Below are 27,992 nucleotides of genomic sequence, written 5' to 3'. Positions count from 1 at the left end.
CTATGCAGATCGCGATCTCAGCCATTCTACCGCGGATCGAGTCCCGATTTGAAGAGGCGATAACCAGACCAGGATTTATCAACAAAATCAACTACAAGGCCAGATATATGAACCACGCACTAAGAACCATATCCAGCATCACACCGAACCTCCACTTCATACCCCATCCAACCTTCGCCCGGAACGGAGTTATACAAGAGCAGCTACTCAGCAGAGATGGCCTTCATCTAAGCTTTAAGGGCACTGACAGGGCAGTGAACGACATCCTCGTTACAACAATCGGGACAACGTCACAAACCACTACGTCACCACCGACCACTACGTCGCCACCGACCACTACGTCGTCACCAGCCACTACGTCACCACCGACAACTACGTCACCACCGACCACTACGCGGCTACCAACCACTACACCGACTACTAACTCGCCACCGATCACTACGTCACCACCGACCACTACGTCACCACCGACCACTACGTCATCACCGACCACTACGTCACCACCGACCACTACGTCGCCATTGGCCACCTTGCAGCCACCAGCCACTACGCAGCCACCAGTCACTACGCAGCCACCAGTCACTACGCAGCCACCAGCCACTACGTCGCCACCAGCCACTACGTAGCCATCGACCACTACGGCACCACCGACCACTACGTCACCACCGACCACTACGCTGCCATCAACCACTACGCAACCACCAGACACTACGTCGCCAACAGCCACTACGCAGCCACCGACCACTACACCGCCACAAATCACTACGTCGCCACCAGCCACTACGCAGCCACCGACCACTTCACCGCCACCGACAACTACGTCGTTTCCGACCACTACGCCGCCACCAACCACTACGTCGCCACCGACCACTACGTCACCACCAGCCACTACGTCGCCACCGACCACTACGTCGCCACCACCCACTACGCGGCCACCGACCACTACGTCGCCACCACCCACTACGTCGCCACCGACCACTACGTCGCTTCCGACCACTACGTCGCCAACGACCACTACGTCGCCACCGACCACTACGTCACGACCAACCACTACGTCACCACCGACTACTACGCCGCCACCGACCACTACGCCGCCACCGACCACTACGCGGCCACCGACCACTACGTCGCCACCACCCACTACGTCGCCACCGACCACTACGTCGCCAACGACCACTTCGTCGCCACCGACCACTACGTCGGAACGGAGTTATACAAGAGCAACTACTCAGCAGAGATGGCCTTCATCTAATCTATAAGGGCAATGGCAGGGTAGTGAACGACATCCTCGCCGGAGTTACACCAATCAGGACAACGTCACAAACCACTACGTCACCACCGACCACTACACCGCCACCGACCACTACGTCAACACCGACCACTACGTCGTCACCAGCCACTACGTCGCCACCGACCACTACGTCACCACCGACCACTACGTCACCACCAGCCACTACGCAGCCAACGACCACTACGTTGCCACCACCCACTACGTCGCTCCCGACCACTTCGTCGCCACCGACCACTACACCGCCACCGACCACTACGCGGCCACCAACCAATACACCGCGAACGACAACTAACTCGCCACCGACCACTTCGTCGCCACCAGCCACTACGCAGCCACCGACCACTACTTCACCACCGACCACTACGCGCCTACCAACCACTATATCGACTACTAACTCGCCACCGACCACTACACCGCCACCGACAACTACGTCGCCACCGACCACGACGTCAACACCGACCAATACGTCGTCACCAGCCACTACGTCGGCACTGACCACTACGTCACCATCGACCACTACGTCACCACCAGCCACTACGTCGCCACCGGCCACCTTGCAGCCACCAGCCACTACGTAGCCCCCGACCACCACGTCACCACCGACCACTACGCAGCCAACGACCATTACGTTGTCACCACCCACTACGTCGCCACCGACCACTACGTCACCACCGACCACTACGTCACCACCGACCACTACGTCGCCACCGGCCACCTTGCAGCCACCAGTTACTACGCAGCCACCAGCCACTACGTAGCCCCCGACCACCACGTCACCACCGACCACTACGCCGCCATCAGCCACTACGCAGCCACAAGACACTACGTCGCAATCAACCACTACTCAGCCACCGACCACTACACCGCCACCAATCACTACGTCGCCACCAGCCACTACGCAGCCACTAGCAACTACGCAGCCACCGACCACTTCACCGCCACCAACCACTATGCAGCCACCAGCCACTGCGTTGGCACCAACCACTAGGCAGCCACCAGCCACTACTCAGCCACCAGCCACTACGCCGCCACCAACCACTGAGCCTTCCTACTTTTCTGTATTGATGTCGGTGCCACCAACAGCAACACCTGTCAAAACACATACATAATCTACTCCACATGCATTCTAACTCATATCTACCCATGTCAAAACATAAACACAATCTACCCCATATACAGTATAACTTATATCCACCCATGGCAAAACACATACACTATCTACCCGACATACAGTAGAACTCATATCTACTCATGTCAAAACATATACACAATCTACCCCATATACATTATAACTGATATCCACCCACACACACAATCTACCCCATCTACAGTAAAACTCATATTCACTTATATCAAAACATATACACAATCTACCCCATCTACAGTAAAACTCATATTCACTCATGTCAAAACACATACACATTCTACCCCAAATACATTATAACTCATATCCACCCACACACACAATCTACCCCATATACATTATAACTCATATCCACCCACACACACATTCTACCCCATCATACATTATCACTCATATCCACCCACACACACAATCTACCCATATACAGTATAACTCATATCCACCCCACACACACATTCTACCCCATATAATATCACTCATATCCACCCACACACACAATCTACCCAATAGCATATAACTGCAGATCCACCCACACCACATTCTACCCCATATACATTATCACTCATATCCACCCACACACACAATCTACCCCATATACAGTATAACTCATATCCACCCACACACACATTCTACCCCATATACATTATCACTCATATCCACCCACACACACAATCTACCCCATATACAGTATAACTCATATCCACCCACACACACATTCTACCCCATATACATTATCACTCATATCCACCCACACACACAATCTACCCCATATACATTATAACTCATATCCACCCACACACACATTCTACCCCATATACATTATCACTCATATCCACCCACACACACAATCTACCCCATATACAGTATAACTCATATCCACCCACACACACATTCTACCCCATATACAGTATAACTCATATCCACCCACACACACACACAATCTACCCCATATACAGTATAACTCATATCCACCCACACACACAATCTACCCCATATACATTATAACTCATATCCACCCACACACACAATCTACCCCATATACAGTATAACTCATATCCACCCACACACACAATCTACCCCATATACAGTATAGCTCATATCCACCCACACACACAATCTACCCCATATACATTATAACTCATATCCACCCACACACACAATCTACCCCATATACAGTATAGCTCATATCCACCCACACACACAATCTACCCCATATACATTATAACTCATATCCACCCACACACACAATCTACCCCATATACAGTATAACTCATATCCACCCACACACACACACAATCTACCCCATATACAGTATAACTCATATCCACCCACACACACAATCTACCCCATATACATTATAACTCATATCCACCCACACACACAATCTACCCCATATACAGTATAACTCATATCCACCCACACACACAATCTACCCCATATACAGTATAGCTCATATCCACCCACACACACAATCTACCCCATATACATTATAACTCATATCCACCCACACACACAATCTACCCCATATACAGTATAGCTCATATCCACCCACACACACAATCTACCCCATATACAGTATAACTCATATCTACCCGAGAAAAAACACTTACACACAATTCAATTCTTTTATTACTTTCACCCGTAGGACCTATCAGTCACGAAAACATTGTACATGAAAAACAAATTACAGCATGGCGTATACAACAGAACATAACATATAGAGAATGAGACATCATAACATCAATGATTGGTTCAGTAATTATTTCTTAATTTAGTAGCTTCATGTATATATTTTCCTAGAGAACACAGTTATTTTATACTGTACTCTGAATAGCTGGATTAATTTAAAAACAGATGGATTATTCCAGTAATAGCGTTTGATGTATGTTTTCCTTAAATTTCTATAACTTTTACATTTAAGTATAAAATGACATTCATCTTCAATTTGTTGTCTAGTATTACACATATCACAAAATCGTCTTGATCTTGGAGTATTATTATATCTACCAGCTTCAATGGCTAAACAATGTGCAGATAGACGTACAATATCTTAGTAAGACAAATTCTAAATCTTTTAGGAATGTATTTGGTAAGATAAAAAGGTAGTGTTACAGTCCCCACAAGATTTTGTTTTATATATATATATGACATTTTGAGGATGACTCTAATAAATGATGTAGGTGTTGCTGAGATTGGTCAAAAATTTTCTGGCAAAATATTGTCGATATAGCTTGCATACATTTGCTGGTTTTCGCACACATAACCAAAACCAAGCGAAAAAAGTTCATTTTTAACAAAATTAATTATCCTTAGTTTCCTATAATATTGTAGTGGAAAACGACCTAGTTCACAATATACCACCGCATTTGAGGTTGATTTTTTTTACATTAAGTATTCTTTTGCAAAATGTGTGTGGACCTTTTCAATGTCAATTGCCTTTGACGAGTCCTATATCTCGCAACTATAGCTTAAAACACTTCCAATATATGTATCGAAAAGATGAAGCATAGTTTCAATATTTAATGAATCTCGCACTCTCGCCGACGCGATTTCGCTCCCTCGATGTCAAGTTTTCGCATTCTTGCATTTTCGACCTAAGGTCGAGAGTGCGAAAATGCGAGATTATGCCTTAACTTAACGGCCGCCCTCGCACTCTCGCTTCCTTGCATATATTTAACCAACGTAATGTATATCATTATGCATGTTCCTTACGCGAGAATGCGAGATTATGCTTTAACGGCCGCCCTCGCACTCTCGAACTTAGGTTGAAAGCTCGATAATGTGAAAACTCGACGGCGAGGAAGCGAAATTGCGACGGCGAGAGTGCGAGATTAATTTCGCGTTTTCGCCGTCGCGTTTTCGCATTCTCGCCGTCGCGTTTTCGACCTAAGGTCGAGAGTGCGAGATTTTATACTTGGCCCTAACGAGCCAACCATACTACCCTGATATGTCCATTTCTCATTGCAATGAACTATACCACCTTTTCGAAAAACAACGACTTAAGTTTTTTTTCTCAATATTTACAGTAAGATTCCATTGGTTTGAATACCTTTCTAAACTATCGAGTAGATCTTGCAAACCCTTTACAGTCTCCGAAAATAGCACCATATCGTCAGCGTAAAGCATGAGAAATAAACTAAGGTCTTGAAAATCGTATTGTGAATTACAAAAATTCAAAATCATTAACATACAAAGAAAAGAGTATCAGGGAGAGAATTTCCCCTTGGAAGAGGCCGATCTCATTATCGAAGATTATCAGAGATACGACCTTGAAGATTTTACGTGTCCATATAAAGATTTGATCAAATTCAAAAGTTTCCCTCGTATTCCTAATTTTGATAATTTGTACCACAAATTTAAACGATCAACGCGGTCAAACGCTTTATGAAAATCAACGAAACAGCAGTATAATCGTTTGTTGTTGTTAAAAGAGGCTTTGTAATTATTGAATGTAATGCAAAAATAGCATCAATTGTACTCACTCCAGGACGAAACCCGAATTGGGCATCAGACATAATGTCATATGATTCACTCCATTTCAATAACCTACGATTTAATATTGAAGTAAATAATTTTCCAAGACAGCTTAACAAACTTATACCCCTGAAATTGTTAGGATTCGATTTATCTCCCTTTATATGCACCGGAGTAATCACGGCTCTAGACCATTCAGCCGGAAAATATCCTGAATTTAAAATTTCATTAAACAAAGTACAAAATGTGAGTAAGAGGAGAGTTTTCCCCGATAATAAACATTCATTTAAAATACCATCCAACCCATGTGCTTTTCCATGTTTCAGTGTCAGAATTGCTCGTGATATTTCTTATATAGAAATATCATAATCTAATACATCATATACTTGTGTATCGTGGTCAACTTCATTATCTGCAGATATAAGTCTGTATCGTTATTAGTGTTTACGCCATTAACACTTGACAAATCCTTAAAAATATTTATATAAACAATTCAAATTCGTTTGCCTTCCAAATTTCTTATAAAATTGACGCAGATTATATTTCCGCAAATATTCTAGCATGTCTCCCTCTAATCTCATATATTGTCTTTTTTCTTAGATTCTAATATCTTAAACATTTTCTTACTTTCTATTAAAATTCTGTGATTGACAGACGATTTACAACTATTGAACTCGCGTAATTTAAAGCGTTTCGATACAGGTACCATTTGTTTTTGACCTCAACATCAAACCATGGCTTGTCTTCACTGTATTAGTGTATTCATATGTACGTTCACCACGTCCACCTACACCTGCACGCTCCGAGCGAGCCGGTTACACCCACGCGAAGCGGTTGATGAAGAGAGTACACTCCAGTTTTTTTATGTTATGACTGTATAACAGAAAAAATAATTGATGTTAATTCTTATAATTTAATTTCGTCTTATACACACCAAGATATTTCACTTTCTTTGGCGAACTCTTTTCTGTGATAAATTATTACGCAACGTCATCAGCCAATCAAAAATGACGTTACATTTCACAACGTCAAAAATTTTGTTATGGAGGTATAACAAAATTATTTCAGCCAATGAAAATGCGTGTTTCATACAAAATTAAATTATTTATCAATAAACTCTTGTGTAACATCAACTTCGATATGTACCGAGTCATTAATTTTCATTATATTTGATTCTAGTTTTCCAGAAATTGTTCTTTCAAACCATCGTTCCATCGATACACGGTTCGTGTGTTGTATGCACTCATGTATACGCGTGTGTCACTGTTCTCGACCAATCGGAAGCCTGTATTCATTTCCACGTGTAGCGGGGCGTGGTCAGACGAGATATTAAAATTTCCAACAAAAACGTATGAACAGATGTAAATTAAGATGGGGTTATCAAAAGATAATCAATTACACTTGAACCATTATGTCCACAATATGTATAACTATTTATAGGACAAAGAGCATTCCTTCCATTACAAATACGTATACCACAGGTTTTACATAATTCATTTAAACTGTAACCAAACTGGTTTACTACACTATCAGGGTTGACCCGCTTCTGTATATCCACATATGCATGGTATATACGTGATTAAATTTGAAAGTGTCTTGAAACACTTATGTGAATATTATCATTTTGAATATAATCCTTCAAGCTACCAGTGCGGCTATTAAAATCACCTAACAACATTATATAACCCTCTCGGGTATATTTACATATACTTGTTTCTAATTTATAAAATAAATCACAATTATAATGATTATAATATTGGGAACCAACAGGAGGCATTCATGTATATACACATGCTAGAAATATATCTTTGTCTTTACCCGTTAGCGTTTTGGATATCTTTAACCATCTTATAGAATCATATATTATTTCACATAGAGGAATATAATCTGTAAATTTTAAAATCTATCAGGATACACATTCCACCTCCTTGAATGTGGGACGTACGTTTTCTGGGTATAAAATGGGAATTAAAACCATCGATTTCTACACTGTAGTCATTAGGGATCCAACATTCTGAGAGAAACTATTTTGTTATAAAGGAAACAAAATCACGTATAGTTAACTTTGAGTCTAAACCTCCATTGATGTTCCACGGTAGGATAGACAGTCTCTCATTCACTGTATGTCCTATCGCTTCCCTCTATATACCGGATGTTCCCTGACGGGCGGGTATCGAATCATGTACACACCATCTACTACATATAGAGGTTACACAACGAGTGGTTGTTGGATATGGAATTTATTTCACACGAGTAAGTTATTTTTTAAAAGTTACAAAAGACACGAGCTTTAGCGAGTGTTTTTGCAACTTTTAAAAAATAACTTACGAGTGTGAAATAAATTCCATATCCAACAATTTCGAGTCGTGTGACCTGTTTCTACCACAATAATATCGGCTTAAATCAAAGGGAAACGTGGCCAAGTATAATTTCGCGTATGCAAATAAAGTGTACCGGTGACGTCCGGGACCCGGTGATGTGACGTCATTAGATTATTGGTGACGTCAATAACAATTGCAGCTTGGGTCAAAGTTCGCCGTGTTAGCCAATCGAAATGCGTACAGAGTTTATACCACGTGTGGTATAAACAGATTGTTAATCAACAGCTGTAATGATTAACTGATGGTCTGAGAGTTGATTAACACGGCGTATTGTGGTAGAAATAAGTGTAAACACTGTTCATATAGTATAGTGACAGTAGCGATGTACTGGTACAAACTGTGTAAATATTACCGAGTTTGTGGAACTATTACAGAGTTTGTGAAAATCTTATCGAGTTTGTGGAAATCTTACCGAGTTTGTGTAAATATTATCGAGATTGTCATGACCTACTAGTTTGTTGTACGCATGCGTTTATTGTATATGTCACAACATTTTTGCATATTCAGATTGTTTGATAACCTTTTAATAATTGATTATTGATGTTTTTATGTACATAGGTGATGTAACAAATACTAGTAGGCCCTTGGGTTTTTCCTTACCCCATGGGACTTGCTAAGTGTTTCTTGGTTATGGTTTTGAAACCGTTGAGATCCCCATCGCTTTACCATACATACAAGAGTTTTAACGGATAATCAAAATCCTGATGCAAAAATATACCCAGGGATATTCATCCACCAAAAGGGACTTGGTTTCTTGGTTACATTAATTTTGGAACCGTTTAGAACCAAACAGCATACAGTATTGTCGAGTATCAAGAGATAAAACATACTTATGCTTTAGAAATAGGCCAATGAGCATTTGCATACCCTAACGACTTAAAACTAGTTTCTTTGAGGTATCTTTAAAAACGTTGAGATCATGACCAAACAACCATTACATGGAGTTGCTGGTCATCAAAAGATAAACAATATCCTTATGTAAAAAAAAAGGTCCCGGGATGTTTCCAGCTCTAATCTTCTTTAAACACAACCATATTGTAAAAGCAATCCCTGGGAATTTCTTACACGTCTGTTGGTTTTATTTTTGAAGCAGTTTCGATCCCCTTCCAATATGCCCAAATATAGTATTGTTCGACTTCAACTGACAAAGCTATTAACGAATTGAACCTGAACATTTTGACTTGGTCAAATCCAAGCGTTAGTGGTGCAGGCCCTCTTGGCCTCTTGTTGTATTGAAAGTACATATACAACTTACAATTGTCAGAGGTAAAGGTTGTTGACAGAGTTATTTGTGAAGAAAAAAGATGTATATATGAGCGGGGTCAGATGAGAGATACGAAGGAGCTGGAATACAGTTAATGAAGGGTCAATAACACATCCAGACACCTGAAACCAAATTGTACAGTAAGGATATCTTAAGTTACCTAAGACAAAGCCAACCTTTTATAGTCGAAATGATGAAAATATATTGAGATCTTTAAAGGTCTTCATGTTAACCAAGAGATCCAAGTCATGACATTAACCAGCATGCTTAGACGAATATCTACAAAATTTGTTTTAAATGAACACACATCAGTCTATGGTCAGACTTACAGTGTTTAATCTTCGTGTAAGAGCAACTGTAAGCATGTTTCAGAACTATTGTGAACGAAAAGGCAATGGACTTCTGGTTTATCCCGTATTCAGTTTTGTTGTTTTTTTTTTTTTTTTTTTTTGTTGTTGTGTGTTTTATGTTAATCTGTGTTTCGTCTGGTGCTTTGTCCCTGTTTAATGATATTGATTTTGATAAAACCATAGCATACATTTTGTATGATATATGTATTACCTGTGTGTATACAGAATAAAGGGAAACCACTGATACAAACATCGTAAATAACCTACAACTTCTTGCTCAACTCCCGTTTGTTTATATTATGTAGGTTACTATTTACGGAAGTTAGTCAAATTTACAATTCGATCAGTGTCGCATAAAAAGGTGTCTGCTCAAACACCTTACGTTAAGTTTAATATGACACTCTGTAAACTGTTACAGTATTACGTATACACCAATTTTAATTAGAATATGTACAACTTCTCTCTTGACATAAAACTATTGAAAAACAGCACGGATCTCACTTCTGTCCAAATGAACTATTAAATAATACTATTTCTGCCACGTTTGCTATGCAACAACAGTTTTGATTGGTTTAAAACCATGCATTATTTCACAGTTGTTTCGTGCCTCATCAGTCAAAACTGTTTTCACGAGGTGTTGGTACCGACCAGGTAAACTGTTTCCCAGAGGCCGAAGGTTTGTCAGTACGAATACCGAGTGGAAACTACTTTGACTGTTGACTGAGGAGCATGGAACAAATGTTTTGTTATTTGACCATCGGGTTGAATAAATTACAACAAAAAACAGTCTGAAATTCAAAATTTAATAACTCACAGAACCCTTGATGATATTCCTGGTATTAGCTGAGTCTCTGTTCTCTATGAGATTCAAAAGCTCGTCATCGTTTATGTCTTCAAACCTAGAAGTCATGTTTACAGTCGACCGATGTTTACAAACCTGTCGACGACACGTAGTGTCATCTGTATGCTTGTAATTATGCGCGCTCGATTGGGCAGCGTGTGATCGGGCAACAGTTCATGGGTAGCATTTACGGTAAATCATGTGACCGGGTAACAGTTCATGGGTAGCATGTTTTATATAAAAACAGTCAAATTAAGTTAATATCCATTTATAAAGTGAGTCAGATAACAATTTCCAATAATACACGCTCGTGTCAATAATACACGCTCGTGAGTCACGACTGTTACAATCTTTCCTTTCCGAAATCGTGCATTTGTAAACAAACATGGCGGCGCCAAAACGTTAGTACGTTGGAGACCGTGTTTTTACAACGGAGAAATCTGGCAGATTGTTCATTTCTATCCACCCAGATCACACTTTGCTAAACAATATATTGTAAGGTCTATTTCCACAGGCAAACTTTGGAGAGCATTTCTGCATGAATTGCTGGCCGACATCCCCGAAAGTTATCGAAACGGCTTGGAATTAACGTCAGCTTTTGAATATTAATTAGCACGCGCCTTATCGTTTCTTGTGAATTGTAACAGCCATGTATCGACACATTTCCCGGGGATTCGTTGCCGTTTTTCTATTACTACTTTGACTCGTGTATTGTTGCAGGATATACAACTCGGACTCGGATATTTTGCAATTTTAATGAATAACTCAGGCCTGCGGCCTCCGTTATTAATTTAATTGCAAAATATCGTCGTCCTCGTTGTATATCATGCGACAATACACGAATCATCGTTAAGTATTTCTTAAATAAGCTTGATGTTTAATAATTAGTTTAAACCCATAAGGAGTCAACCGAAGATAAAAATAATAGCCAACATCTATCGTGTAGATGTTTAGATGTTTCAGTAATTTTCAGTAATTTATTTCACGTGTTTGTGTGTTTCAGAATATTACTTGTCTATCCAGTCGTCGAAGTCGCTCTGGCTTTATAGTGTTTAGTCATTGCTCCGAAACGTAAGTAGGTCAAAAACACTACAATGTTATACGTGCTGTTCACTGGTTAGAGAGTTCATCAGTGATGCTTTTTTAAATCCGCCAAGTTCAATTAAGGCACATACACAATTCTCAGGAGATAAGGCAATACAGACGGTATAGTCACTTAGCAATGAAGTGGTGAATGACGGAGACGAAACAATTATACTTCATTGTGAAGTAAAGATTTCCTGTTAACTCTAGACATAGGCCTGTGCTACGAACTCGCCAGCATACGAATCTTAAAAGTATGAAACTTAATGTACATTGGGGGATTGAACAGTCAGTGATCGATGTGAGTTAAAAAGTAGATTATGAAAAAATATTTATTCTTCATACAAAGTTTATCTAAATGCATATATATCATAAAAATTTTTACAGAAATTTTAATTAAGAATCTTTATGTTAACATCATTGAATATTACAATGATTATTTCATAACAATGTCATTCCAAATAATCAGGTATACCTGTTACTTCATCACGTATATATCAGACATATACAACGTCAGAGCATCTGCTTAATTAGGACGTTAAGTGAACGCAGAATTGAGTGTCACTTCAGATTATAACGTGAGCGCGGCTTGCTGGTCCTGTAAAGGGAACGTTCTGAGAATTTAAACTTCATATTAGTAAAACATTCCATGATATATCAAAAATTCATCTTAATAAGTATATTCAATAACATAAAACGCAAAAGAGTTTTTTTTTTGTTTTGTTTTTTAGACAACGCACCTTCGAGTTCATCATATACGGCCGCATTACTTCTTGTGCCAAGGGATTCATACATTTGTCTAGAATGAGAGGAAAAATCATTCCGATTAAATGATGTGCTTTGATTTGATTACTTTTACTCATTAATTATTATTTCAATAAACGCATAACACATCTACACTGATTTCACGATTACGTCTCACATGATACTTGTGACATCGTAGTATGATCAATACAGTACGAATGTACATAAAAGAGAGTCTTTTCAACATTATTCTGCAATATTAAGCCATGCTGTAAGATGCTTGAATTTTATTTTATTGAACATTGTTTTCATATGCATAATTTTGTCCAATGGCCTTGGCTGGTCTGTGCTTACTCTTACAATATATGTAATGGATTTTTTTAAAAAGAGTATGTACAGTTCACATTTGAGATTAAAGTATACTTCATACTTATATCCTTTGTAAGTAAATCTACCATACAAACCTGTCGTCAGTGGAAGCTTGTGTATTCACATTGGCTGAAACAGAGTCAATGGATATCATTACGATAGCGTATTTCAAGAACGGTTTAGCTAAGTATCGCGAGACGTTTTGATATAATAATTATAACGAGTGTTATTTCCTCAGACAAAGACATACAATAATATAATAGTTCAAAGCTCTTACATACTGCTTTATCACACCAATATATAATTGTCTCTAAGTTGTGATTATCTAGACTTTAGCAAACAGCTCTGCCTCGTTTCACTTATCTCTTTGAGAGCCGCCATCCAGAGCTGCCATTCGGCGCAAAGAAATTACTATTAAGAAACATTTTCATTTATCAATTATTATGAGTGTTGTTTTGTTCAGACTAAGATATATACTAATTCAAAATTCTTATAAACTACTTTATCACAGCAATATATATCCTTCGCTAATGTGTGATTATGGGTGTCAAGTGTCGAAACCTACGTTGGGAGGTTGCCAGGTACTGACCGTAGGCCGGTGGTTTTTCTCTGGTTAGTCCGGCTTTCCTCCACCTCCAAAACTTGGCACGTTAAACAAAACAAACCAAACCAAGTGATTATGGGGACTTCAATTACAAGCCCTGCCTCTTTTCATTTCATTCCATTGAGAGCTTAAACCCGGACCTATCGTTCGGCGCAAACCGCTTGAAAATTTCCATCACTGTCCTTTGACGTATAAATCCAACGTATCATAACCAGAAGGGAACACAAAGGATTGACCCTACTCGGACTCGAACGAGCGATAAGTCCATCATAATTCTATTTACCAATATACCCTCATACCCAACAAAACAAGCACTTCATCAGTTCAACAACAGTATGACATTCGACTTACCTGCAGCATTACTACCAAGACACTCATAGTTTGATGGTGGTTCTCTTTCCTGTAGGTTCAAATCGTCATAGTGTGATCTGTTCAACAAAATCACAAACATACCAGTCAGTTACAGGTGTTTATACTCACTTCACTGAATGTGCTACGTCATAATTGGTAACATTATATTAAGCTACAGATGTTAGATGTGTCATAGTATCTTGCAAACAACAAAAACGTTGAGATCAAACATGTACATGAATTCCATGCATCAAATTCATACCCAGTATGTTGGAAACTATTTACATCATAGATGTGACAAATAAAATATATTTACAGTAATGAATGAGGGTATCTCATTCGGAAATGGAATGCAATGTAGACATCATAAGGCATGCTATAAAAACATAATTCATAATCTGAAACATTTTGTTCTCAGCTGTAAATACTGAATTTTGTCAAAATTAACATTTCTGATTAATAAAAACGTAAAATGGGAATTCAATCGTACCTCTCTGTTGGAATGTCATGTTGTCCTACAGGAGACAGAGGCAGGTTTACACCTATGAAATAATACATATTGAAATGAAAACCCAGCAAATCCTAAACGTCACATTATATGGCTGTTCTGCTGTTGAATAAAAACAATGACACATGGAATAAAATAAGAGATGCGTCTTTAAAGTTGTTACTCGAGGGATTTTTCTGACATAACTCAATATTTTTGTAATTACAAAATAACACCGATATTTATGTTGGCATGTATTTAGGGGATGGACACAAGTCAACATATTTGACAAGGCAAACAGAAAAATGTCACACAAAATGGGCAAACGAAGATAAGCTATGAACTTTTCTAAATTTCAGCGTAAAATTTTAGATGGTTCTGCTGTGTATATAAATGGTTATTTGTTTGTATTGGAGAAACAGAAGGTAACAAAACAAACCAAATCGCATAAATCAACTTGAGAGTTTCATTTGTATTTAAAAAAAAAAAAAAAAAAGTTAATCAATATGTATCCGTCGCTAATGTGTGATTATGGGGTCTTCCATTACCAGCCCTGTCTCTTTTCATTTAACTCAGTAGTAACCAATAGACCGTCATACCCTACAAAGTAAGCACTTCATCATTGAAAAATGTAGCTGTCATCAGTTCAACAACAGTATGACAATTGACTTACCTGCAGCGTTACTACCAAGACACTCATAGTTTGATGGTGGTTCTCTTTCCTCTAGGTTCAAATCGTCATAGTGTGATCTGATCAACAAAAGCACAAACATACCAGTCATTTACAGGTGATTATACTCACTTCACTGAATGTGTTACATCATAGTCGGTAAAATTAGATTAAGCTTCAGATGCTAGATGTGTAAAAAAAAAAAAAAAAAACCTTTGAGATCAAAACATCAACATGAATTCCATGTATCAAATTCACGTCTAGTATTGTTGGAAAAAACAAAAGCTGATATCGCTTCAGCCAAAATGACCAGAGGTCAGTCAAGTCCTGGGAATTTTCCATCACGTGGCCTAGATATGGACCACCTTCTTGACCCCTCAATGTTAGCCCATTTACATAACAACCAGAAACAATGGAAGATGCGAGTGGTCCAAATGCCCCTCTCATCATATAATAACAAACAATCATAGACTGACATCAATGTATTTATTTATACAAATATAAATAAAGTAAATTGATAATAATAAATGAGTGTATCGCATTCGGAAATGGAATGCAATGTATACATCATAAGGCATGCTATAAAAACATAATTCATAATCTTAAACATTTTGTTTTCAGCTGTAAATACTGAATTTTGTCAAAATTAACATTTCTTATTTATTCGTAAAATGGGAATTCAATCATACCTCTCAGTTGCAATTTCCTGTTGTCCTACAGGAGACAGAGGCAGGTTTACACCTATGAAATAATACATATAGAAATGAAAACCCAGCAAATCCTAAACGTAACAATATATGGCTGCTCTGCTGTTAAGTAAAAAAAAATGACACATGGAATGAAATTAGAGTTGCGTCTGTAAAGTTATTACTCGAGGGATTTTTCTGACATAACTATATTTTTGGTATTTACAAAATAACACCGATATTTATGTTGGCATGTGTTTAGGGGACGGAAACAAGTCAACATATTTGACAAGGCAAAAAGAAAAATGTCACACAAAATGGGCAAATGAAGATACGCTTTGAGCTTTTCTAAATTTCAGCGTGAAATTTTAGATGGTTCTGCTGTGTATATAAATGGTTATTTGTTTGTATTGGAGAAACAGAAGGTAACAAAACAAACCAAATCGCATAAATCAACTTGAGAGTTTCATTTGTATTTAAAAAAAAAAAAAAAAAAAGTTAATCAATATGTATCCGTCGCTAATGTGTGATTATGGGGTCTTCCATTACCAGCCCTGTCTCTTTTCATTTAACTCAGTAGTAACCAATAGACCGTCATACCCTACAAAGTAAGCACTTCATCATTGAAAAATGTAGCTGTCATCAGTTCAACAACAGTATGACAATTGACTTACCTGCAGCGTTACTACCAAGACACTCATAGTTTGATGGTGGTTCTCTTTCCTCTAGGTTCAAATCGTCATAGTGTGATCTGATCAACAAAAGCACAAACATACCAGTCATTTACAGGTGATTATACTCACTTCACTGAATGTGTTGCATCATAGTCGGTAAAATTAGATTAAGCTACAGATGCTAGATGTGTAAAAAAAAAAAAAAACAAAACTTTGAGATCAAAACATCAACATGAATTCCATGTATCAAATTCACGTCTAGTATTGTTGGAAAAAAACAAAAGCTGATATCGCTTCAGCCAAAATGACCAGAGGTCAGTCAAGTCCTGGGAATTTTCCATCACGTGGCCTAGATATGGACCACCTTCTTGACCCCTCAATGTTAGCCCATTTACATAACAACCAGAAACAATGGAAGATGCGAGTGGTCCAAATGCCCCTCTCATCATATAATAACAAACAATTATAGACTGACATCAATGTATTTATTTATACAAATATAAATAAAGTAAATTGATAATAATAAATGAGTGTATCGCATTCGGAAATCGAATGCAATGTATACATCATAAGGCATGCTATAAAAACATAATTCATAAGCTTAAACATTTTGTTTTCAGCTGTAAATACTGAATTTTGTCAAAATTAACATTTCTTATTTATTCGTAAAATGGGAATTCAATCATACCTCTCAGTTGCAATTTCCTGTTGTCCTACAGGAGACAGAGGCAGGTTTACACCTATGAAATAATACATATAGAAATGAAAACCCAGCAAATCCTAAACGTAACAATATATGGCTGCTCTGCTGTTAAGTAAAAAAAATGACACATGGAATGAAATTAGAGTTGCGTCTGTAAAGTTATTACTCGAGGGATTTTTCTGACATAACTATATTTTTGGTATTTACAAAATAACACCGATATTTATGTTGGCATGTGTTTAGGGGACGGAAACAAGTCAACATATTTGACAAGGCAAAAAGAAAAATGTCACACAAAATGGGCAAATGAAGATACGCTTTGAGCTTTTCTAAATTTCAGCGTGAAATTTTAGATGGTTCTGCTGTGTATATAAATGGTTATATGTTTGTATTGGATAAACAGAAGGTAACAAAACAAACCAGATCGCATAAATCAACTTGAGAGTCTATTTGTATTTAAAAGTTAATCAATATGTATCCGTCGCTAATGTGTGATTATGGGGCCTTCAATTACCAGCCCTGTCTCTTTTCATTTAACTCAGTAGTAACCAATAGACCGTAATACCCTACAAAATAAGCACTTCATCATTGAAAAATGTAGCTGTCATCAGTTTAACAACAGTATGACATTCGACTTACCTGCAGCATTACTACCAAGACACTCATATTTTGATGGTGGTTCTCTTTCCTCTAGGTTTAAATCGTCATAGTGTGATCTGATCAACAAAAGCACAAACATACCAGTCAGTTACAGGTGTTTATACTCACTTCACTGAATGTGTTACGTCATAGTCGGTAACATTAGATTAAGCTACAGATGTGTCATAGTATCTCGCAAAAAAACAAAAACTTTGAGATCAAGACATGTACATGAATTCCATGCATCCAATTTATACCCAGTATTGTTGGAAAATATTTATATCATAGATGTGACAAACAAAATAAATTGACAGTAATGAATGAGGGTATCTCATTCGGAAATGGTATGCAATGTAGACATCATAAGGCATGCTATAAAAACATAATTCATAATCTTAAACATCTTGTTTTCAGCTGTAAATACCGAATTTTGTCAAAATTAACATTTCTGATTAATAAAAACGTAAAATGGTAATTAAATCGTACCTCTCTGTTGGAATGTCATGTTGTCCTACAGGAGACAGAGGCAGGTTTACACCTATGAAACAATACATATTGAAATGAAAACCCAGCAAATCCTAAACGTCACATTATATGGCTGTTCTGCTGTTGAATAAAAACAATGACACATGGAATAAAATAAGAGATGCGTCTTTAAAGTTGTTACTCGAGGGATTTTTCTGACATAACTCAATATTTTTGTAATTACAAAATAACACCGATATTTATGTTGGCATGTGTTTAGGGGATGGAAACAAGTCAACATATTTGACAAGGCAAACAGAAAAATGTCACACAAAATGGGCAAACGAAGATAAGCTATGAACTTTTCTAAATTTCAGCGTAAAATTTTAGATGGTTCTGCTGTGTATATAAATGGTTATTTGTTTGTATTGGAGAAACAGAAGGTAACAAAACAAACCAGATCGCATAAATCAACTTGAGAGTTTCATTTGTATTTAAAAAAAAAAAAAAAAAAAGTTAATCAATATGTATTCGTCGCTAATGTGTGATTATGGGGTCTTCCATTACCAGCCCTGTCTCTTTTCATTTAACTCAGTAGTAACCAATAGACCGTCATACCTTACAAAGTAAACACTTCATCATTGAAAAATGTAGCTGTCATCAGTTCAACAACAGTATGACAATTGACTTACCTGCAGCATTACTACCAAGACACTCATAGTTTGATGGTGGTTCTCTTTCCTCTAGGTTCAAATCGTCATAGTGTGATCTGATCAACAAAAGCACAAACATACCAGTCATTTACAGGTGTTTATACTCACTTCACTGAATGTGTTACATCATAGTCGGTAAAATTAGATTAAGCTTCAGATGCTAGATGTGTAAAAAAAAAAACCAAAAAACTTTGAGATCAAAACATCAACATGAATTCCATGTATCAAATTCACGTCTAGTATTGTTGGAAAAAACAAAAGCTGATATCGCTTCAGCCAAAATGACCAGAGGTCAGTCAAGTCCTGGGAATTTTCCATCACGTGGCCTAGATATGGACCACCTTCTTGACCCCTCAATGTTAGCCCATTTACATAACAACCAGAAACAATGGAAGATGCGAGTGGTCCAAATGCCCCTCTCATCATATAATAACAAACAATCATAGACTGACATCAATGTATTTATTTATACAAATATAAATAAAGTAAATTGATAATAATAAATGAGTGTATCGCATTCGGAAATGGAATGCAATGTATACATCATAAGGCATGCTATAAAAACATAATTCATAATCTTAAACATTTTGTTTTCAGCTGTAAATACTGAATTTTGTCAAAATTAACATTTCTTATTTATTCGTAAAATGGGAATTCAATCATACCTCTCAGTTGCAATTTCCTGTTGTCCTACAGGAGACAGAGGCAGGTTTACACCTATGAAATAATACATATAGAAATGAAAACCCAGCAAATCCTAAACGTAACAATATATGGCTGCTCTGCTGTTAAGTAAAAAAAAAATGACACATGGAATGAAATTAGAGTTGCGTCTGTAAAGTTATTACTCGAGGGATTTTTCTGACATAACTATATTTTTGGTATTTACAAAATAACACCGATATTTATGTTGGCATGTGTTTAGGGGACGGAAACAAGTCAACATATTTGACAAGGCAAAAAGAAAAATGTCACACAAAATGGGCAAATGAAGATACGCTTTGAGCTTTTCTAAATTTCAGCGTGAAATTTTAGATGGTTCTGCTGTGTATATAAATGGTTATATGTTTGTATTGGATAAACAGAAGGTAACAAAACAAACCAGATCGCATAAATCAACTTGAGAGTTTCATTTGTATTTAAAAGTTAATCAATATGTATCCGTCGCTAATGTGTGATTATGGGGCCTTCAATTACCAGCCCTGTCTCTTTTCATTTAACTCAGTAGTAACCAATAGACCGTAATACCCTACAAAATAAGCACTTCATCATTGAAAAATGTAGCTGTCATCAGTTTAACAACAGTATGACATTCGACTTACCTGCAGCATTACTACCAAGACACTCATAGTTTGATGGTGGTTCTCTTTCCTCTAGGTTCAAATCGTCATAGTGTGATCTGATCAACAAAAGCACAAACATACCAGTCAGTTACAGGTGTTTATACTCACTTCACTGAATGTGTTACGTCATAGTCGGTAACATTAAATTAAGCTACAGATGTGTCATAGTATCTCGCAAAAAAACAAAAACTTTGAGATCAAAACATGTACATAAATTCCATGCATCCAATTTATACCCAGTATTGTTGGAAAATATTTATATCATAGATGTGACAAACAAAATAAATTGACAGTAATGAATGAGGGTATCTCATTCGGAAATGGTATGCAATGTAGACATCATAAGGCATGCTATAAAAACATAATTCATAATCTTAAACATCTTGTTTTCAGCTGTAAATACCGAATTTTGTCAAAATTAACATTTCTGATTAATAAAAACGTAAAATGGTAATTAAATCGTACCTCTCTGTTGGAATGTCATGTTGTCCTACAGGAGACAGAGGCAGGTTTACACCTATGAAACAATACATATTGAAATGAAAACCCAGCAAATCCTAAACGTCACATTATATGGCTGTTCTGCTGTTGAATAAAAACAATGACACATGGAATAAAATAAGAGATGCGTCTTTAAAGTTGTTACTCGAGGGATTTTTCTGACATAACTCAATATTTTTGTAATTACAAAATAACACCGATATTTATGTTGGCATGTGTTTAGGGGATGGAAACAAGTCAACATATTTGACAAGGCAAACAGAAAAATGTCACACAAAATGGGCAAACGAAGATAAGCTATGAACTTTTCTAAATTTCAGCGTAAAATTTTAGATGGTTCTGCTGTGTATATAAATGGTTATTTGTTTGTATTGGAGAAACAGAAGGTAACAAAACAAACCAGATCGCATAAATCAACTTGAGAGTTTCATTTGTATTTAAAAAAAAAAAAAAAAAAAGTTAATCAATATGTATCCGTCGCTAATGTGTGATTATGGGGTCTTCCATTACCAGCCCTGTCTCTTTTCATTTAACTCAGTAGTAACCAATAGACCGTCATACCTTACAAAGTAAACACTTCATCATTGAAAAATGTAGCTGTCATCAGTTCAACAACAGTATGACAATTGACTTACCTGCAGCATTACTACCAAGACACTCATAGTTTGATGGTGGTTCTCTTTCCTCTAGGTTCAAATCGTCATAGTGTGATCTGATCAACAAAAGCACAAACATACCAGTCATTTACAGGTGTTTATACTCACTTCACTGAATGTGTTACATCATAGTCGGTAAAATTAGATTAAGCTTCAGATGCTAGATGTGTAAAAAAAAAAACCAAAAAACTTTGAGATCAAAACATCAACATGAATTCCATGTATCAAATTCACGTCTAGTATTGTTGGAAAAAACAAAAGCTGATATCGCTTCAGCCAAAATGACCAGAGGTCAGTCAAGTCCTGGGAATTTTCCATCACGTGGCCTAGATATGGACCACCTTCTTGACCCCTCAATGTTAGCCCATTTACATAACAACCAGAAACAATGGAAGATGCGAGTGGTCCAAATGCCCCTCTCATCATATAATAACAAACAATCATAGACTGACATCAATGTATTTATTTATACAAATATAAATAAAGTAAATTGATAATAATAAATGAGTGTATCGCATTCGGAAATCGAATGCAATGTATACATCATAAGGCATGCTATAAAAACATAATTCATAAGCTTAAACATTTTGTTTTCAGCTGTAAATACTGAATTTTGTCAAAATTAACATTTCTTATTTATTCGTAAAATGGGAATTCAATCATACCTCTCAGTTGCAATTTCCTGTTGTCCTACAGGAGACAGAGGCAGGTTTACACCTATGAAATAATACATATAGAAATGAAAACCCAGCAAATCCTAAACGTAACAATATATGGCTGCTCTGCTGTTAAGTAAAAAAAAAATGACACATGGAATGAAATTAGAGTTGCGTCTGTAAAGTTATTACTCGAGGGATTTTTCTGACATAACTATATTTTTGGTATTTACAAAATAACACCGATATTTATGTTGGCATGTGTTTAGGGGACGGAAACAAGTCAACATATTTGACAAGGCAAAAAGAAAAATGTCACACAAAATGGGCAAATGAAGATACGCTTTGAGCTTTTCTAAATTTCAGCGTGAAATTTTAGATGGTTCTGCTGTGTATATAAATGGTTATATGTTTGTATTGGATAAACAGAAGGTAACAAAACAAACCAGATCGCATAAATCAACTTGAGAGTTTCATTTGTATTTAAAAGTTAATCAATATGTATCCGTCGCTAATGTGTGATTATGGGGCCTTCAATTACCAGCCCTGTCTCTTTTCATTTAACTCAGTAGTAACCAATAGACCGTAATACCCTACAAAATAAGCACTTCATCATTGAAAAATGTAGCTGTCATCAGTTTAACAACAGTATGACATTCGACTTACCTGCAGCATTACTACCAAGACACTCATAGTTTGATGGTGGTTCTCTTTCCTCTAGGTTCAAATCGTCATAGTGTGATCTGATCAACAAAAGCACAAACATACCAGTCAGTTACAGGTGTTTATACTCACTTCACTGAATGTGTTACGTCATAGTCGGTAACATTAAATTAAGCTACAGATGTGTCATAGTATCTCGCAAAAAAACAAAAACTTTGAGATCAAAACATGTACATGAATTCCATGCATCAAATTTATACCCAGTATTGTTGGAAAATATTTATATCATAGATGTGACAAACAAAATAAATTGACAGTAATGAATGAGGGTATCTCATTCGGAAATGGTATGCAATGTAGACATCATAAGGCATGCTATAAAAACATAATTCATAATCTTAAACATCTTGTTTTCAGCTGTAAATACCGAATTTTGTCAAAATTAACATTTCTGATTAATAAAAACGTAAAATGGTAATTAAATCGTACCTCTCTGTTGGAATGTCATGTTGTCCTACAGGAGACAGAGGCAGGTTTACACCTATGAAACAATACATATTGAAATGAAAACCCAGCAAATCCTAAACGTCACATTATATGGCTGTTCTGCTGTTGAATAAAAACAATGACACATGGAATAAAATAAGAGATGCGTCTTTAAAGTTGTTACTCGAGGGATTTTTCTGACATAACTCAATATTTTTGTAATTACAAAATAACACCGATATTTATGTTGGCATGTGTTTAGGGGATGGAAACAAGTCAACATATTTGACAAGGCAAACAGAAAAATGTCACACAAAATGGGCAAACGAAGATAAGCTATGAACTTTTCTAAATTTCAGCGTAAAATTTTAGATGGTTCTGCTGTGTATATAAATGGTTATTTGTTTGTATTGGAGAAACAGAAGGTAACAAAACAAACCAGATCGCATAAATCAACTTGAGAGTTTCATTTGTATTTAAAAAAAAAAAAAAAAAAAAGTTAATCAATATGTATCCGTCGCTAATGTGTGATTATGGAGTCTTCCATTACCAGCCCTGTCTCTTTTCATTTAACTCAGTAGTAACCAATAGACCGTCATACCTTACAAAGTAAACACTTCATCATTGAAAAATGTAGCTGTCATCAGTTCAACAACAGTATGACAATTGACTTACCTGCAGCATTACTACCAAGACACTCATAGTTTGATGGTGGTTCTCTTTCCTCTAGGTTCAAATCGTCATAGTGTGATCTGATCAACAAAAGCACAAACATACCAGTCATTTACAGGTGTTTATACTCACTTCACTGAATGTGTTACATCATAGTCGGTAAAATTAGATTAAGCTTCAGATGCTAGATGTGTAAAAAAAAAAACCAAAAAACTTTGAGATCAAAACATCAACATGAATTCCATGTATCAAATTCACGTCTAGTATTGTTGGAAAAAACAAAAGCTGATATCGCTTCAGCCAAAATGACCAGAGGTCAGTCAAGTCCTGGGAATTTTCCATCACGTGGCCTAGATATGGACCACCTTCTTGACCCCTCAATGTTAGCCCATTTACATAACAACCAGAAACAATGGAAGATGCGAGTGGTCCAAATGCCCCTCTCATCATATAATAACAAACAATCATAGACTGACATCAATGTATTTATTTATACAAATATAAATAAAGTAAATTGATAATAATAAATGAGTGTATCGCATTCGGAAATGGAATGCAATGTATACATCATAAGGCATGCTATAAAAACATAATTCATAATCTTAAACATTTTGTTTTCAGCTGTAAATACTGAATTTTGTCAAAATTAACATTTCTTATTTATTCGTAAAATGGGAATTCAATCATACCTCTCAGTTGCAATTTCCTTTGTCCTACAGGAGACAGAGGCAGGTTTACACCTATGAAATAATACATATAGAAATGAAAACCCAGCAAATCCTAAACGTAACAATATATGGCTGCTCTGCTGTTAAGTAAAAAAAAAATGACACATGGAATGAAATTAGAGTTGCGTCTGTAAAGTTATTACTCGAGGGATTTTTCTGACATAACTATATTTTTGGTATTTACAAAATAACACCGATATTTATGTTGGCATGTGTTTAGGGGACGGAAACAAGTCAACATATTTGACAAGGCAAAAAGAAAAATGTCACACAAAATGGGCAAATGAAGATACGCTTTGAGCTTTTCTAAATTTCAGCGTGAAATTTTAGATGGTTCTGCTGTGTATATAAATGGTTATATGTTTGTATTGGATAAACAGAAGGTAACAAAACAAACCAGATCGCATAAATCAACTTGAGAGTTTCATTTGTATTTAAAAGTTAATCAATATGTATCCGTCGCTAATGTGTGATTATGGGGCCTTCAATTACCAGCCCTGTCTCTTTTCATTTAACTCAGTAGTAACCAATAGACCGTAATACCCTACAAAATAAGCACTTCATCATTGAAAAATGTAGCTGTCATCAGTTTAACAACAGTATGACATTCGACTTACCTGCAGCATTACTACCAAGACACTCATAGTTTGATGGTGGTTCTCTTTCCTCTAGGTTCAAATCGTCATAGTGTGATCTGATCAACAAAAGCACAAACATACCAGTCAGTTACAGGTGTTTATACTCACTTCACTGAATGTGTTACGTCATAGTCGGTAACATTAAATTAAGCTACAGATGTGTCATAGTATCTCGCAAAAAAACAAAAACTTTGAGATCAAAACATGTACATGAATTCCATGCATCCAATTTATACCCAGTATTGTTGGAAAATATTTATATCATAGATGTGACAAACAAAATAAATTGACAGTAATGAATGAGGGTATCTCATTCGGAAATGGTATGCAATGTAGACATCATAAGGCATGCTATAAAAACATAATTCATAATCTTAAACATCTTGTTTTCAGCTGTAAATACCGAATTTTGTCAAAATTAACATTTCTGATTAATAAATACGTAAAATGGTAATTAAATCGTACCTCTCTGTTGGAATGTCATGTTGTCCTACAGGAGACAGAGGCAGGTTTACACCTATGAAACAATACATATTGAAATGAAAACCCAGCAAATCCTAAACGTCACATTATATGGCTGTTCTGCTGTTGAATAAAAAACAATGACACATGGAATAAAATAAGAGATGCGTCTTTAAAGTTGTTACTCGAGGGATTTTTCTGACATAACTCAATATTTTTGTAATTACAAAATAACACCGATATTTATGTTGGCATGTGTTTAGGGGATGGAAACAAGTCAACATATTTAACAAGGCAAACAGAAAAATGTCACACAAAATGGGCAAACGAAGATAAGCTATGAACTTTTCTAAATTTCAGCGTAAAATTTTAGATGGTTCTGCTGTGTATATAAATGGTTATTTGTTTGTATTGGAGAAACAGAAGGTAACAAAACAAACCAGATCGCATAAATCAACTTGAGAGTTTCATTTGTATTTAAAAAAAAAAAAAAAAAGTTAATCAATATGTATCCGTCGCTAATGTGTGATTATGGGGTCTTCCATTACCAGCCCTGTCTCTTTTCATTTAACTCAGTAGTAACCAATAGACCGTCATACCTTACAAAGTAAACACTTCATCATTGAAAAAATGTAGCTGTCATCAGTTCAACAACAGTATGACAATTGACTTACCTGCAGCATTACTACCAAGACACTCATAGTTTGATGGTGGTTCTCTTTCCTCTAGGTTCAAATCGTCATAGTGTGATCTGATCAACAAAAGCACAAACATACCAGTCATTTACAGGTGTTTATACTCACTTCACTGAATGTGTTACGTCATAGTCGGTAACATTAGATTAAGCTTCAGATGCTAGATGTGTAAAAAAAAAACCAAAAAACTTTGAGATCAAAACATCAACATGAATTCCATGTATCAAATTCACGTCTAGTATTGTTGGAAAAAACAAAAGCTGATATCGCTTCAGCCAAAATGACCAGAGGTCAGTCAAGTCCTGGGAATTTTCCATCACGTGGCCTAGATATGGACCACCTTCTTGACCCCTCAATGTTAGCCCATTTACATAACAACCAGAAACAATGGAAGATGCGAGTGGTCCAAATGCCCCTCTCATCATATAATAACAAACAATCATTGACTGACATCAATGTATTTATTTATACAAATATAAATAAAGTAAATTGATAATAATAAATGAGTGTATCGCATTCGGAAATGGAATGCAATGTATACATCATAAGGCATGCTATAAAAACATAATTCATAATCTTAAACATTTTGTTTTCAGCTGTAAATACTGAATTTTGTCAAAATTAACATTTCTTATTTATTCGTAAAATGGGAATTCAATCATACCTCTCAGTTGCAATTTCCTGTTGTCCTACAGGAGACAGAGGCAGGTTTACACCTATGAAATAATACATATAGAAATGAAAAACCCAGCAAATCCTAAACGTAACAATATATGGCTGCTCTGCTGTTAAGTAAAAAAAAATGACACATGGAATGAAATTAGAGTTGCGTCTGTAAAGTTATTACTCGAGGGATTTTTCTGACATAACTATATTTTTGGTATTTACAAAATAACACCGATATTTATGTTGGCATGTGTTTAGGGGACGGAAACAAGTCAACATATTTGACAAGGCAAAAAGAAAAATGTCACACAAAATGGGCAAATGAAGATACGCTTTGAGCTTTTCTAAATTTCAGCGTGAAATTTTAGATGGTTCTGCTGTGTATATAAATGGTTATATGTTTGTATTGGATAAACAGAAGGTAACAAAACAAACCAGATCGCATAAATCAACTTGAGAGTTTCATTTGTATTTAAAAGTTAATCAATATGTATCCGTCGCTAATGTGTGATTATGGGGGCCTTCAATTACCAGCCCTGTCTCTTTTCATTTAACTCAGTAGTAACCAATAGACCGTAATACCCTACAAAATAAGCACTTCATCATTGAAAAATGTAGCTGTCATCAGTTTAACAACAGTATGACATTCGACTTACCTGCAGCATTACTACCAAGACACTCATAGTTTGATGGTGGTTCTCTTTCCTCTAGGTTCAAATCGTCATAGTGTGATCTGATCAACAAAAGCACAAACATACCAGTCAGTTACAGGTGTTTATACTCACTTCACTGAATGTGTTACGTCATAGTCGGTAACATTAAATTAAGCTACAGATGTGTCATAGTATCTCGCAAAAAAAACAAAACTTAGACAAACATTACTGATCGCATCC

The 27,992-nt window shown here is 36.7% G+C and overlaps 2 protein-coding genes across 2 annotated transcripts; one reads left to right on the top strand and one right to left on the bottom strand.

Annotated features, from left to right (window-relative positions):
* The first annotated feature begins 2 nt into the window (after positions 1-2).
* LOC117319535 (mucin-5AC-like) lies at positions 3-11,794 on the top strand. Its single transcript, XM_033874327.1, has 5 exons — positions 3-460; positions 544-1,054; positions 1,261-1,779; positions 1,870-1,955; positions 11,749-11,794. Exons 1-5 carry the CDS (start codon positions 3-5, stop codon positions 11,792-11,794), a joined length of 1,620 nt encoding a protein of 539 aa, XP_033730218.1.
* A 424-nt stretch (positions 11,795-12,218) lies between these two features.
* On the bottom strand, positions 12,219-27,832 carry LOC117319539 (the record flags this gene model as incomplete). The annotated part of the gene is made up of 27 exons (XM_033874331.1): positions 12,219-12,426; positions 12,569-12,627; positions 13,037-13,070; positions 13,897-13,973; positions 14,387-14,438; positions 15,057-15,133; positions 15,743-15,794; positions 16,414-16,490; positions 17,102-17,153; positions 17,756-17,832; positions 18,242-18,293; positions 18,913-18,989; positions 19,599-19,650; positions 20,256-20,332; positions 20,742-20,793; positions 21,413-21,489; positions 22,099-22,150; positions 22,756-22,832; positions 23,242-23,293; positions 23,914-23,990; positions 24,600-24,650; positions 25,131-25,182; positions 25,256-25,332; positions 25,742-25,793; positions 26,413-26,489; positions 27,098-27,149; positions 27,756-27,832. Coding segments are annotated over 27 exons (1,672 nt in total), but the record flags the coding sequence as incomplete, so codon positions are not given.
* Between the last annotated feature and the right edge of the window lie 160 nt (positions 27,833-27,992).

Source organism: Pecten maximus, unplaced genomic scaffold, assembly GCF_902652985.1.
Source record: "Pecten maximus unplaced genomic scaffold, xPecMax1.1, whole genome shotgun sequence".
NCBI lineage: Eukaryota > Metazoa > Mollusca > Bivalvia > Pectinida > Pectinidae > Pecten > Pecten maximus.
The sequence above is the reverse complement of the archived record's forward strand: the minus strand, read 5'-3'. Positions and strand labels throughout refer to the sequence as shown.